Raw genomic sequence first — 16,341 nt, 5'->3', positions numbered from 1 at the left:
ATATTGAACATCGCAAACAAGGTTAGCAAAAGTTTATTTTTTTAAATTTAAAGTAAAAAAATTTTTAATCAGAAATTTAAATAAATTGAAACACAACAATTAAAATTTTCAAAAATTGAAAAAACATTTTAAATATTGGTTTCAAATTTTGACACAAGTCCAGCAATTTAGGGGGAGAGGTTGAGCCAATTTCATTGACCCCAGTGTCCAATGGTATTGACCCTAAAGTGCAAAGCCAACCTCAACACAATTTGAATTCAGAATGTAAAGACAGATGAAATGCTGCTAAGCATTTTGCCTGGCATGCTAACAATTCTGCCAGTTTACTACCCCCAAAAAAAAGAAAAGGAAAAGAAAGCATTTTGAATATTAACGTATGATTTTGAGGGACGTAAATTGTGTTGACTGACACAGTACATAGTAACTATTTATAGTACTAAATCACTATCATAGAAAATTATAGTAAGTTAAACAATTTATTATGCCTGAGTTAGCATGAATAAAAACTTACTTTCAGTCATGCTCTACCAAATATGGCCATGCATTTGAGGGTGAGAAAAATGAGTAATATTTAGTTTTTGTGTACAAATAATACACATTTGAGATATTTAAGTTACAAAATCTGGAAAAAGAAGCATGTACATTGTTCACAAATAAATATTATAAGCAGACACTTTTTTGAAAAGTATTTATCTACTGATCTGTGTAAATTGCAAACAGTACATGTGTACCTAAAGTTCTGTTAAATTGCATGTCGGTTTTGAAAGTTGACTCTAAATATCACACAATTCATAGAAGCTCTGTTTAGTATGTAGATTATTTGAAACTTTCGTAAACACAAAGTGTTAGTCAAAGAACTGTATTTGATAAATAAAATTTTAAAAAACATTAGACCAAGATCTAAAAATAGCTTAACCTCAATGATATCCCGAATTTATATAAATTATTTATAATTCAAGTGTTATTCTAGAAAGCAGTAAAACATCGTCTGTGACAGAAGATTAGATTCCTAAAAATAAGATAAAACTACTTTATTAGATATTATGTAACCATAGTAGGTATAAACAATTCTAACCAGATGTAAAACAGTCAAAGAAGAATTATAGAAAATTTATGGATTACTTTGATAGTTTCTTTTCATTTCTTTTGTTATTATTAGGGGATAAATCAGTCTAATAATACACCCACATAAAGTTGACAATATTTGTATTAAGTGGCAAAAAATCTTTACTTCCAATATATAACATATGTAGCTATGTGATATAATTGATGAATGTTTTATTCCCTTGTGGTGCAGAGTTCAAATCTTGAAGACTTAACTTAAGCCATTAGACAAAGCCACAGATTTGGTAGGGCAAAATTTAGAACTATCAAATGTGCTTAGTATTCAGATGTATTAAGATTATATTTCTTAAAATAAATATCTAACAAACAGATAAAAGCTAGTTTGTGATATATAGATAATGAACATACTATCAAAGGAGACAACAGCTGCAGAAAGAGTAGCAGCAGCAATAGCAAAATTCTGAAGCACTAAGAAAGCAAAAGATCTCAGACCTGTCCTGATGAAGAAACTTATAGTAATAGTTTTTAAAATATTCAGAAAACAACTTTAACACTTTAGCATTTAATCTGACCATATCCAGCCCAAATATTCAACTAGTTTCATGTTTAAACTGGCCAGATCTTACACTTATCCAACAATGTTATTCTAAAAATAAACAATCATATTATTGAAATCTTGAAGATTCATAATAATGCACAATTAATACAAAATAACATAAATAAATAGCATTGCATTTGACAGAATAATCTGAATGCCAAAAAGTTAATAGTGAAAAATCTGTAGCGCACACTCTAGTGAAATTCTTCTCTCCTTTATTATATATGCATACATTCAAACAAAGCAGGTAACAGCTAACCTTTGGCCACTATTTGGACCCCATTGTGTCCACCACTCTGGTTAGAATTTGTCTCTTATTCTATTGTGTCAATATGCAACCTAACCAATCGCAGCCTCCAAATAAACCATGTGAGACAGTCTGTCCTTAACTCCAATTTTGAGCATACCATTAGCTATAAATACTCAACTTCTCCTTGTCTCAAGGTCTTTGGTTCCAGACCTTCTAATTTCTAACCACTGACCAAACAATACAGACAGTTCCAGCAACGACGCTAGACAACACCCGTCCAACAGCATCACAGCAACCTCCATCTTCGTCGCTACCATCATGTCTCTCACCAACGTTGTCAACAACATCTCTACGTATACAGCACCAGCCATGCTGCACAGGTTCTAGCATAGTGCTGTTCATGAGCTACCTCATTATGGTTAACAGCAAACATACAACCCACACAGATGTATGTAAATATATCAAATCTTTCATAAGCTTTCTACTCGGTTGTGTCTCTTCTCTCTTTTCCAACTGGCACATTATATTTATTATTTCAGCCTTCTGATATGAGTTGATATTAGATGGTCACACAACACACACCATGGACCACTATTTATAATGGTGACCCCGATATGGGACACCCTGACCATCTATAAATCTTTTTCACAACGCATTCAGTAAGTGAATGATTTTTGTGGTGTAAGAGCAATCAAATAAAAGTTTTTTAAAACATTTTAGCACACTTTATATGGAAAGTTTAAAATTAAAGTTAAAAAGATTGTTTTAAAGTTTAAAATTTAGAAAAAATGTATGGAAAGCTATTGCTTACTTTTGTATTTCGGGATGGTCATTTTTTTTTTGTTTTTTTTGCTTACTTTGTTTTATTAATCATATTTGTCCACTATAAAATTATGAAAAACACATTTTCCTTACAATTCCTCTCCCAAGTATTAGCATGGATTTTCTGAAGCCTTGAATTTTAATTTTTAAAATCCAAGGTGTACATAGACACTCCTTTCATTGCACCATTGCACAGTGACTTGCCAAATAAGAATAATTGCTGTAAGTAATTTTCAGTCCAGTAATATCTATGATGCATTCATAAAAATTAAGGACAAAAGAAATCATGAATGCAATTTGGGCCTTTAAAAGTGTAAATTATTCAATAAAATTTGAAATAACAGGAATAAAAAGTTATATCAACAGATAAAAAGTTTGAAAATATTTACTTTTGCAGCTAGATAAAAAAGAAAAGCTGCATCATTGCAATATAGAAATGAAAAATATCAAAGCATCTTAAGAAGAATTTAAGGTTGAATTATTGTAAAAATTGTAACGAATTAAACTGAATAATTTAATATTACCTTTGTATGGAATAAGCTCCTTGCAAGTCAATTATACAACTCAACTTTGATTCTTGGCTGTAGTTATAAATGTTGGCATTTGGATAACAATTGTAATTTGGAAAGATACCGTTGTTGTCATCGTCATTACCATCATCACCACTAACGCTGCCACTGCCACCACCATCATCGTCAACATCATCATTTAACATAGGTCTTCCATACTGGTGTGAATTGGACAGTTTGACAGGATCTGATAAGCCAGAGGACTACCTCAGATCCAATGTCTGCTTTGGTTTTTAAGGTTAGATGCCCTTCCTAATGCCAACCACTTAACAACATGTACTGGGTGCTTTTTTTTCATGACACTGGCACTAGTAAGGTCACCAAGAAACTCACCAGTCAAGCCCCCTTGACTAAGTAGGCATGTAATAGAGAATGAGATGACTTTATGCCAGGTGTTCAGAGGTTAAAGTATGATAGAGGGACAAGACTAGGTATTTTGTTATAGAGATACAAGGCTACTTCACATTACACTAATCTACTACCCTCAAAATAATTTGGGGAATGTTTGAATCTACTAGGCAAAGAAGTCTACATTCCAACATTAGTTTAATTCAAAAAACAGTAAGGTTATATTTATTGGTACTTCTTATTCTCATGCAGGATTCTAACTAAAAGTAACCAAAATTTGCTTTCTTTCATTATTTTTTACCACTGTTGCTTCATCAGAGTTTTTAACAAATTGTTTACTTTGATACATTCCACAGTATCAAGGATTATCAAATGCATAAAATGTGAGGGAATGGTAGAAATGTTAGTGACAGTTTATATATGTACTATATAGTCTCATTTTGCTAGAGTCAACATTACCTTTCATCTCCTTTAGAGTAAATAAAATGATTTCAGCCTTGTATTGTAGTTGACTAAATTCACTAAACACCCCCAAGCCCAATAAGCATGTGCCAATGTAAAAAAAAAAAATCATCCTTAATCTATTGTTTGTATAAAATTAATCTATTGTAACGTATAAAATTAAATAAAACATTTATATACTTACTGTGCTGACAATGAAAGGACAAAAACGTTTTAAATTATCTAATATTCCTTATACGCTGAATATTCCTGCTTAATTTTATTCCAAGCAACTTTTAAATACTGCTTTAAAAATCAAATTTAATGAAGAAAATATAATGGCTAAATGAAAAAGATATTGGAATATTGAACAAAAGAAATAGGTTTGGTGATACAATGAAACAGAACTCAAAACATAAGTATATATATTTTTTTATTAAAAATAACAATAAAATTAATGAGTTTATAAATTTTTTTACATTAAGTTCTCATGCAAGACACTGTTCTGTGTAGCTAAGACAATCAATTAGAAAACAGGTATCATTATTTGTTCATGTTTGATTATCTGAAATGAAGTAAAGAACAAAACAAAAGCTAAAACAAAAAAAGCTTGTATTCACAATAGTATCAAATATTTTATCTTGCAGATTATGTCACTCACTGTCTCTACTTGCCTTCTTTCTTACATATTCATCATGTGTGATTGTATCTCTCTCCCTTCCTCTCTGCATGCTTCTACTTTTAATTCCTCCCTAAATAGTACACTAAAAATAAATATCTATAATACTTAATTTATCTACAAATTATCTACTATGCACACAGATCATGTTTCTTCACTTTTCAAACACAATTTATTGCATCAGTTCATTAATCTAATAAATCTTGTTTTTCTCAATGAATCTTAATCATTCAAACATCACACTGTATTTGGCATTCAAGGTTTTTTTATGCACTTTCTTATTTGTTCTTCTGAACTAGCTAATTGCATACCACCTCCACCAGCCCAAACCAGCATATTCATTTCTCCTCTTTGCAACATCCCTATTCTGCCTCACTCGGAATGTTGGCTGTTTAGAATTTCCTACTAGTCTTTGTTTTTCTGGCAGCTATTGATTTAGAAATGTTCAAACTGACCACAAAACAGTTTGGTCTCAAAAAGTTTCAAAGAGCTTGAAAGATAATGTGCATGCCTTCATTTCTAGACAAAGTCATAAAAAAAAAAAAAGAGTTGAAAGACTAAATGCATCAAAATAACTTTGATATGAAACTGCAAAACAACTTCACTGCAACACTTATTATTATGTTGCCCTGGGAATACATCTGTAAAAGAAACGGTTTCTGCAATATGCAAATACAGTAGATTTTCACATATGTAATAGAAAGAGTTTTGTCTTCTGATAACTTGGATAATCTCAGTTAATCAAAGTTTTTCAGTTTACCATATTATATATGTGAGGATATACCACATTTGTATTTAGTATGTAGAACTCTCTCCTGTGATATTTTCCATTATCCATATTGTTAATATGCAAATGTATTAATATGCATACCCTGCTCTCCTGCTAGTATAGAAAAGGGAAAATAAAAGATATATAAAGTAAAAATCCTGCTAGTACAGAAAAGAAAAGATAAAAGATATATAAAGCAAAAATCCTATTTAATTTATGCAGTTTTTGTATACATATCAAGAACTGATTGGCTGGTGATAGGACATGAACTATCAGCCACTGGTCCTATAACTACTCTTGAGTATTAAACTTTGCATTTAATGTAGACAGTGGTACAAATATGAAGTAGATAAGATGTTTACTTGTTTCAGTCATTGGACTGTGGCTATGCTGGGGCACCACTTTGGGGGATTTTGTTAATCAAATCAACTCCAGTACTTATCTTTGAGCCTGTTATTTATTCTATTGACCTCTTTTTCTGAACCACTAAGTTACATGGATGTAAACAAACCAACACCAGTTGCCAAGTGGTATTGGGGCCAAACACAAAGGCGTACATACATAAATACATACATACATACACATGTACATACATATGTACATACATATGCATGTATGTATATGACAGGCTTCCACACAGCCTCCATCTACCAAAGTTACAAGGCATTGGTCAGCCTGAGGCTAGAGTAGAAGACAATTGTCCAAGGTGTCACAGAGTGAACCTGAAACCACATGATTGTAAAGCAAGCTTCTTAACCACACAGCCATGCAGATTTTTTTAATTCAATTCTTTTTTGTCTATCATTTTATACAAATGCAACAAGTGTGATAATTTTCCTAAATGGACATTCATGCCAGAGGAGAACAAAGTAACTTTGTTTTGATATACAAGACTGAACTCAGACATTGTTGTTTTTCAATTCGGAATTTCAATGCTAAAGAAATTAACAAACTTTCAATTGTCATACTTCAGAAGTAGACCCAGCTATAAAGCTTTTCTTCCTGTTGTAGATAGGATCGAGTTCACATCACATCACCAAAAATCCATATAATTTCCAGATTATCAGTTGTAATCAATATAGCCATGCACATGTAGGAAAAAGTTAAATGTTAAAGGAAATTACTGTTATAATAATGGCATTTCATTTATGTGAGTATACATATACATACATGCATACATACATACACACACACACACACACACATATATGTATGTATGTATGTATGTATGTATGTATGTATGTATGTATGTATGTTATGTATGTGTGTATGCATGTATGTATGTATGCATGTATAAATATATATATATATATGTATATATATATGTATGTATATGTATATATAAATTTATATATATATATATATGTATGTATGTATGTATGTACGTACATACGTACGTATATAAATAAAATCAATGTGAGAAATATCTTGTATTTGCAGCACATTTCAAAGGTCAAATGACAAAACTTTTTCAAAATTATAGCAGCAGTAGTAGTAGTAGTAGTAGTAGTAGTAGTAGTAGTAGTAGTCGTAGTGGTGGTGGTGGTGGTGGTGGCGGCGGCAGTGGCAGTAGCAGCAGTGGTAGTTCATACTAATGATAATTATAATTGATTGTAAGAAAGAATATGATATTTTCCACCATCACAAAACTAGGCTAACAAAGTTCATTCAGAGGAATTTGGACAAATGGAAGATGTTAGGAAGAAACACAAAAAACACGAGGGAAGATCACTACAAAAAAACAAAAACAAAAAAAATCAATAATGAAATTTTCCAAAGGGAATGATATTAAAATCTTTGATTGAATTACTCTAGAAAATGTAAGCAGAATATCTTAATGCTTATGGTTGTCATCAAGTTCAATGATGACCATTTTATCCTTTAGTTTATGGATTCTTTGATGACTATGCTTCCCAATGTTTATGTATAGCTTCATGAAAAAGTTTGGTTGGAGAGATTAGGAGCCTGCATTTTATTCTTCTCTCATGGTGGTGTTGAGTGAGTTTCTCCCCCATATCTTCAATCCCCTCTAGCATAGAGAATGCCAAATTAAACAATCAATCTTGGTGTCCTACTTTTTTGAAGGGTTGATGTTACTCTTCTTCAAAGTGGTTTTCAGCAGGTTTTTGAAGCAGTTCAAAGATCAGCCCAAAGACAACTTTGAAGAAGATATCTCTATAAAAGGGAAAGGTCACACTCAGTAACCCTTGCTATATGGATGACTTGAAGGTGCAACATCAAAAACCACATAGAATGGCCATTTCAAACAGCCAAATGTTGAACCTAATGAAACAAATACAAGTATTTGGGAGTGCAATAAGCTGACTCTGTCCAATACAAAATCAATAAAATAACACATATGAGAGGCTATAGACAAATGAAGTTAGTGCCTTCAGGGTATGTCATGATACGTATCCACCAACGAGATATGTGGCATATTACTGTACTTGAGAAGACCTGCCCACCACAACAGAATTGAGATCCTAAAACCAAAGTGCTACATAAAATGCATTGGTATGGGTGCTGGTGCCATATAAAAAGCACCTAGCAAACTATTTAAAGTGGTGGACATTAGGAAGGGCATCTAGCCATAGAGGGTAAAGGGTAAAGACCCTCTTTGGTCATGAATGACTATGAGATTACTCCTTGAAAGTTCCCCTCCGAGGCACAACTCTAGACAAGGTTGTTTATGGAAGAGTAGCAGTCACCCATGCATACTAGCCTCCCTTCTCCATGCCACTGATGTTATTCAAGGGAAAGGGTGTCATGATAAGAAATACCAAATACACTCTGTAAAGTGGTTGGCATTAGGAAGGGCATCCAGCCATAAAATCCTAGCCAAAACTGACAACAGAACTTGTCGTAGCCCTCTGGCTTGCCAGCTCTTGTCAAACCACCCAACCCCTGACAGCATGGAGAACAGACATTGGATGATGATGATGATGATGATGGCAACAATTATGATGATGATGACAATGATGACAATGGAGGAGGAGTAGGAGAAGCAAGAAGAGCAAGAGGAGGAGAAGCAAGAAGAGCAAGAGGAGGAGGAGGAAGAAGAAGAAGAACAATATCTGGACTGTCACATACTTTCAGTATAGTCAATTGGTGAATGAGTCACCTCCTAAGTTTGATTGACAAGTCTAATAAATTTCTCATCATCCATAGAATGTGCAACATTAAAATAGCAGTCCACCCACTTAAATGTAAATAACAGGGGCTTAACACAAGCACATACTCATCATAAGAAAAATCTGTACCAGGAATAAATACCTCAAACTGCTACAAATAATTTTTAAAATTTTAAAGTACTTAAGAATTGTATCATTAGTGATTTAACAGCAAAGATGAATCTCCTTGCATTCTTTTATCTGTTTTTTTGTTTGTTTTTTTTTTTGTTTTTTGTATGTTATTTGTTGCAGTCATTAGACTGCAACCATGCTAAGGGCACTGCCTAGAATTATTACTCAAATGAATCGCCCCTAGTACTTATGTTTTAAGCTTGGTACTTATTCTATGAGTCTCTTTTGCTGAACCACTAATTTACAGGGATGCAAACACACCAACACCAGTTGTCAAGTGGTGATGGGAGGACAAACACGGACAGAAAGACACACACACACACACATAGATATGCATAGGTGCAGGAGTGGCTGTGTGGTAAGTAGCTTGCTTACCAATCACATGGTTCCAAGTTCAATCCTGCTGCATGGTACCTTGGGCAAGTGTCTTCTACTATAGCCTCAGGTTGACCAAATCCTTGTGAGTGGATTTGGTAGACGGAAACTGAAAGAAGCTCGTCGTCGTCATCATCATCATCATCGTTTAACGTCCGCTTTCCATGCTAGCATGGGTTGGACGATTTGACTGAGGACTGGTGAAACCAGATGGCTACACCAGGCTCCAATCTGATTTGGCAGAGTTTCTACAGCTGGATGCCCTTCCTAACACCAACCACTCAGAGAGTGTAGTGGGTGCTTTTACGTGTCACTCGCACAAAGGCCAGTCAGGCGGTACTGGCAACGGCCACGCTCAAAATGGTGTATTTTATGTGCCACCCACACAAGAGCCAGTCCAGGGACACTGGCAACGATCTCGCTCGAAAATCCCATGAAGGCCAGCCAGGCGGCACTGGCAACGGTCATGCTCAAAATGGTGCATTTCATGTGTCACCCGCACAAGAGCCAGTCCAGGGGCACTGGCAACGATCTCGCTCGAAAAATTTCATGTGTCACCCGCTACAAAATCCACTTACAAGGCTCTGGTCAACCTGAAACTATAGTAGAAGACACTTGCCCAAGGTGCCATGCAATGAGGTTGGGAGGCAAGCTTCTTATCACACAACCACATCTATTTTTAATTGTATTTTGATCTAAAATTATGTTTCATATTTTTATGTTGGATTTCTAACAGGTCAACTGCATGTGGGTATTAAAAATGTCACAATTAGATTTGTCATTTATTTTTAAATACTTCCTCTATCGTGATTTCTTTTCATAATATTCTTGTTTTTATTTGTAGTTCTCTTTATCCTTAACTTTTAAATCTGCTGCTTCTTTAATTACTGTGTCCTCTGTATAGTTTATGTGTGTTGCCTTCAATTTTATCTCTGCTTTAAATCTTACTATTTGAATGACATGTTATTGAAGGAACCTGAACATGGTCAATCAACTTAACTGTTAGAAATAGCAGCTAAAAATCATCAATCAAATCACACTCTATTTTCTTCAATAAAAGTGTTGGATTATATAAAACCTGACATACAAACAGACAGGATGGTCATGATTAAGATACCATTAATCACAAGTTTGAGCAGGCTTCATCTTGGGCTAAACAAGAACAACAAAAACAATAACAAATATTTTCTGACTGAGGTGGAATGTAGTGGAACATGGATATAACAGTGGCTCCCTTTATTCATTTAATTTTTTTTATAAATCTGAAGTGAAGGGGCAGTTCCCATGAGCTTTGATGTAACTGGTGCTGATCAGGTTGAACATCAATAGAAAAAATAGACCAGAGAGAGAGAATTCCAGAAGGTTACAGTTCTGATGAGGAAAGACACATAAAAGTGTTTAGTGCAGAGATGGGGAGAAAGGCATAATAGAGGTAACAGGTGGAAGAGAGATGAGTGGAATGCAAGGCTGTGGAGTGGGGTGAATATATGCTGCTTGTTACTTCAGAGGAACAGAAGCCATTGTAGAAGAGGCAGAGAGAAGAAATAGGGAATGTGTGAGTCAACAGTTGAAGCCGGTTTGTGATTGAATCTTTACCCATCAATTTGATGACCTTCTTTAAAATGTGATTCAAATTGTTTGTGTGTGTAGCTGCAGCAGTAGGGTATGAGTAGAGAGTAATTTGGTTACTACTGATATGAGAAGTATTCCAACATAGGTCTTGTTTTAGTTTTCCAGAGGATCAGCAGCTGATAGGGACTAAAGTATTTCTTGGATCTAAAGAGAAAATCTAGTGGAGAAATTTTGAGTTGCAGTAACTAGAGATGGGTATGTGGGTATTTTGAAAATACCTCACAGAGTAATGACCATGCCCTGCATAGATATGTGCTGCTCTTTGGCAAGGCATAGGGCCAATTTAGCCAGCCTGCCTGCCTGGGGTGTGGTGAAGTCATGAGACTGCAGCATAGCAGATTGTGAAGAGGCACAGGAAGAGCTCAATTACGTCAATGGTGCTTCTTAGATTGATGCTGAGTGGAAGGATCCTAGGAGATCAAAAGTCAGGATCACCAAGCTCTATCAAGAGAGTAACTGCAAAGAATCCATGGGGGTGGCATCCATCAGCTAATGAAAGTTTCGCTATGGTTCAAGCTCCAAATTCATAATGATGGAATTGGATGGTGACAGAGAGTCCTGAGAATCCACGAAAGCAGCAAAAGAAAAACAAAAAAATGGAAATCAATCATTGTTACTGAAATCCATGTGTGAGAGTCATAAGAACTCTAGGAATAATTTGATGCAGGTGACTACTTAACACAGCACATCCTAACTCATCATCAAAGTTTATTGAAGCAGATTTTCTATGGCTGGGTAACATTCTTGTTGCTGACCTTTGCTTGTTTTCAAGTAAAGTAATATTTCCCCATGGTCAGATATGTTTTTGAAGAATATTGGAAATGAATGACCACTGCTTGTCATGAGAAAGACACTACCATGCACTACCAAGACAAGGACACACACACACACACACACACACACACACACACACACACACACAAGGGGGTTCTCTCAATTTTTTTTTTTATCAAATCCATTCAGAAGCCTTTGGTTAACCTGGGACTATAGTAAAGACACTTGCTTAAGGTGACTGAATTCAAAACAAACTTCTTATCCACATAGCCACACCTACATACTATGTGTGAATATTTGGTGCATTATGCTTTAACCTTAGTTATAGATCCAACTAGATCCAACTTTTAGCACATGGCTTCAACCAAATTCAAGTACAAATTCTTTGTGTTTCATATACACACGTTAACTATAAAGAAATTTATCATTTTTTTTTTTATTCTGATTTATATCTTTTATCTATAATCTGTTTCAGTCATTAGACTGCAGCCATGCTGAAGAATTTTTAGTTGAATGAATCAACCCCAGGACTTAGGTTTTTAAAGCCTGGTACTTATTGTATCAGTTGCTTTTGCCTAACCACTAAGTTATGGTAACATAAACAAACCAATACTGGTTGTCAAGTGGTGATAGGAGACAAACACAGATTCAAAGACACACATGTGCACGCACGCATGCACACACACACACACACATGATGGGCTTCTTTTAGTTTCTGCCTATCAGATCCACTTACAAAGTTTTGGTCGACCTGAGACTATAAGTAGAAGGCATTTGCCCAAGGTGCCATGCAGTGGGACTGAACCTGGAACCATGTGGTTAGGAAGCAAACTTCTTACCACACAACCATGAGTTATATTTTCATATGTTCACACACACACACATATTGATTTCTCTGCCCATGTGCAAGTTTATGTATGTGTCTTTATAAACATGGATAGAGATTATGAGATTAACTGATGACACTTATCAGTATATTCAACAATGCATATATATGCACATACTTAATGCTACAAGTGCAGTAGCCATCTTTACTGCATGTATAGAAATACCTACAAATTTTGATAAGTCTGTATGGTAGCTAGACTGCAAGAAATAGCAACCAAACCCCTATCAAACCCAAAAGTCACCATCAGACTTGTGATGTCCCATGTTCAAGATGCCACAATCATGTCAAGAAAATTTTATGGATATAATTGATTCATTTTTCTGAATATCTAGACTCAGTGTTGCCATGACAATCAATACATCTCAAGTTAAAATCAGGTGATTTAATGTATGGTGTTGCTTTGATACAATAGCAGAACAGTGTAACTATAAATGTCTTTTTATAGTTTGTGGTAATACAGCCAAAAATCAAAATGATTTTTACTTGGGTGGTAGATTTAATCTTTCACCTAGTTTTTGAGAGACTGTAGCAGTCCATTCTATAATAAGCATGAAAGCTTCCTTCCTCTTTGCCACTAGGGAAAAATAGCAACAAATCTGTGATCATTATTAGTTAATGATACGGCAGTGAGCTGGCAGAATCATTAGCATGCTGGACAAAATGCTTAGTGGTATTTTGTCCATCTTTATGTTCTGAGTTCAAATTCTGCCAAGATTGACTTTGCCTTTCATCCTTTCAGGGTGAATAAAATAAGTACCAGTTGAGGACTATTCCCCTATCCCCAAATTTCAGGCCTTGAGCCTTTAGTAGAAAGGATTATTAATTGATGATAAGGTAGTGAGCTGGTAGAATTGTTAGCATCTGGGCAAAACGCTTAATGGCATTTCATCCATCTTTTTATGTTCTGAGTTCAAATTCTGCCAAGGTCAACTTTGCTTTTCATCCTTTCAGGATTGATAAAATAAATACCAGTTGAACACTGGAGTCAATGTAATTGACTTATCCCCTCCCTGAAATTGCTGGCCTTGTGCCAAAATATAAAACCATTATTAATTAATTGATGATTTATCATCACTTTGGAAGCAAGCTTGCCGAACCTGGTACTATTGTACCAAATTTGGTACTTTTGGTGTGCAGTCATACTTTTGGTACTATGCACAAACTGCACAAATCTATTACATGTACTATTAAGGGAATACTTAGCAATTTTGTTAAAAAAGAAATTGTGAAAAATAAAGAGCTACATGAAATTAACATCAAAGATCCATCAGTGTATCTTCCCATAACTGAAATTTACAGAGGAGCAAAAGTTGAAAGCATCTACATAAAGAAAGCTTCATCTATTAGTACAACTGAATTGAAAAAATTTCATGTGTAAACATCAAATTTTTATGTACACCTTGGAGGAATTTTTTCAGCTCTTCTTTGCACATGATTTCTTCTGTAATCTGAAACTTCTAGAGGCACTAGAACCAGTTAGCATTCGTGATCGCATTGGTCCAAGTTGAATTGTTCCTCTGGCATGCAAATTTCCAAATATTGTTCAGGAGAGTCAGATTGAAGCTCTTAATAAAGAATAGAGAGAGCTTAAACTTCAAGATAACAATGATATATCTGAAGCTACCAAACCAGAAGATTATAGGTATAAAATTTCTAAGGAAAAATGTGGAGATGAAGCTCGTTATCTGGCTCGATCATGCTTTTTGTTTCAGCTCCTATCATTGCCACATTCTTCAGTTGCAACCAAGAAAATATTTTCAGTCCTAAATAACATTAAAGCCAAGAATAGGTCTAAATGGCATACCCAAACAATCAATGCTCTGCTACATTCAAAACGTCTTTTCATGATGTAAACTGCATGACTTATACATCCAATGCAGATCTTAGTGCTAAATTAAAAGAAGGACAAGGACATTGGTACAAAGAGGAACTTCACCCTGTCGATGACACAACCTTCTAATTATAAAGTTAGTACATTAAATGTGTAGTCACTTTAAAATAAAGCCCTGTACATTATGAATAATATATACAATGCTTTTCAACAGATTTTTGGTATTTTTTGAGCAAAATTTGGTACTTTTATTTTGCTAAATCTGGTACTTTCATGAAAATATGTTTGGTAAGCCCGTTTGGAAGCTTTTCATCATTGTTGGCCTTTTTCTTGTTTTTGTAGGGATTTTTCTTTTCCACGTCATAGGTTTTTGCAGTCAATCTTGGCTATTTGCTGTTCAGAAGATATAAACTTGTCCATATGTTTACTCCTTCTTTGTGTCTTTCAATGTTTGTATATATATATACACACACACACACACACACACACACACATATCATATATATATGTGTTTGTGTGTGCTCCTTAAGACTGCATTTAAGCATTAATGTATTAACAAAAGCTGTCTAACTTATGAGATACCTGCTATATTGATTTTGCTCAATGTGAATAAGAAAAAAAAAAAAATTTAATCAGCACTTTGTGGGACGCCCTCTTGCGGATACTAAATGTGGAAACAAGAGTGAAAACAAGAGCAAGTAAATAGTGTAGCCGGCTGTTAGTGAGTCGCTCGACGATGAGCAGCGCGTATGTTAAGGAGAATTTTGCTGTCGACATAAACTATGATAGTTCATATGACAACAACAAAGCGAGGCGGAAACAGTCTCTATGGAGGGTAAGTTATATTCACTAAAGAATGGCTATAAATCATATTATATACATAAATGTCTACCTGCATCACCCTACGCTTTCTCAAGTTACTACATGTATGTGTTATATTTTTTTATGATACCACGTTCTGCGTATATGTGCGAGCTACTATGCCGCATCACAAGAGCTGCTAATTATAATGGCAAATTTACTGTGTATTCCTTAAAAAAAAAACGTATCCTTGAAATAGCCTTAAAAGTCGTTTTTTTCATTTTGTATTATGAAGTTTTGTTATTCGTTACACATCCCCCTTTCGGGAAGATAGTAGTATCCCGCCACTGTCGTAATCACTGCTGACGAATTCTTAAGTCTTTTTTATAAACAATTTGGCAATAGGAATGACACAACTTGACTCACAACCCCTTTATATATTTAATTTATTCCTATTATTATTTTCCGATCAGAATGTATTGTCGCTTCTTTTCATTATGAGTAATCCTTTCGATGTTTTGGATAGATTTCATAGAAAGGTGTGAAAGAATCTCATTGCAAAATTCAACGGATTCATTAATGTGAGGAATTTTCTAGTATGTGCGTGTATAATATATATATATATATATATATATATATATAAAAGGTTAAACTGTCATTAATTTTGTAAAATTCGCTTTCAATGTGAAAACCACGCTCCCTCTATTGAATATATATTTTTGACATTTACAGAATTTAAGCTATAGCTGATGATTTTGTATATATAATTCTTGATCTGTTGATATTTCGGTCTGAAACCTATTCTATTGTTTGTTATCCTATCTATTGTAATGTAAAGTAAATACGTTGTTGATAAAAGCTAGTCAAGTTGCCTCTTTCCTAACCCTGCTTCTTCAATCGTCATAATATAATAAATTTGCCAGTTTTTCATTCATTTTTCGACGTTGTTCATTAACTTATTTTAATTGTTTGTTTGTTTTTTCTAAGAGCATTTTTTAAGTAGACAAACGCGTGAGAAAGTTGCTTTTTATTATTATACCATATAAACAATAATATTGAAGTTGAGATGGAAACAGATTCTTTTCCCTGTATGCTGCTAACTTCATTGACCCTCAATCTCCTCATCGGAACGATCACGACTGCTACAATTGTTTGTTTTCTCTTAAAACTATTATTATGCTAGTTGTACATTGCTG

General features: G+C 34.4%; 1 protein-coding gene across 2 annotated transcripts in view; it reads left to right on the top strand.

The window, feature by feature from the left end:
• The window catches only part of LOC106884360 (endoplasmic reticulum mannosyl-oligosaccharide 1,2-alpha-mannosidase), a 67,780-nt gene that overhangs the window by 11,924 nt on the left and 39,515 nt on the right, over positions 1 to 16,341 (top strand). The window contains exon 1 of one of the 2 annotated variants that reach the window (XM_014935705.2): positions 15,026 to 15,179. The exons of the other annotated variant lie outside the window; for it this stretch is intronic. Within the exon in view, the coding sequence (XP_014791191.1) occupies positions 15,081 to 15,179 (99 nt within the window). The 5' untranslated portion in view covers positions 15,026 to 15,080. Of the gene's footprint in view, positions 1 to 15,025; positions 15,180 to 16,341 lie in introns of those variants that run through there. 2 annotated transcript variants of the gene reach the window in all.

This window comes from Octopus bimaculoides, chromosome 2 (genome assembly GCF_001194135.2).
Source record: "Octopus bimaculoides isolate UCB-OBI-ISO-001 chromosome 2, ASM119413v2, whole genome shotgun sequence".
In the NCBI taxonomy this organism is placed as follows: Eukaryota; Metazoa; Mollusca; class Cephalopoda; order Octopoda; family Octopodidae; genus Octopus; species Octopus bimaculoides.
Note: the sequence above shows the minus strand (reverse complement) of the source record. Positions and strands in the feature narration are given on the sequence as shown.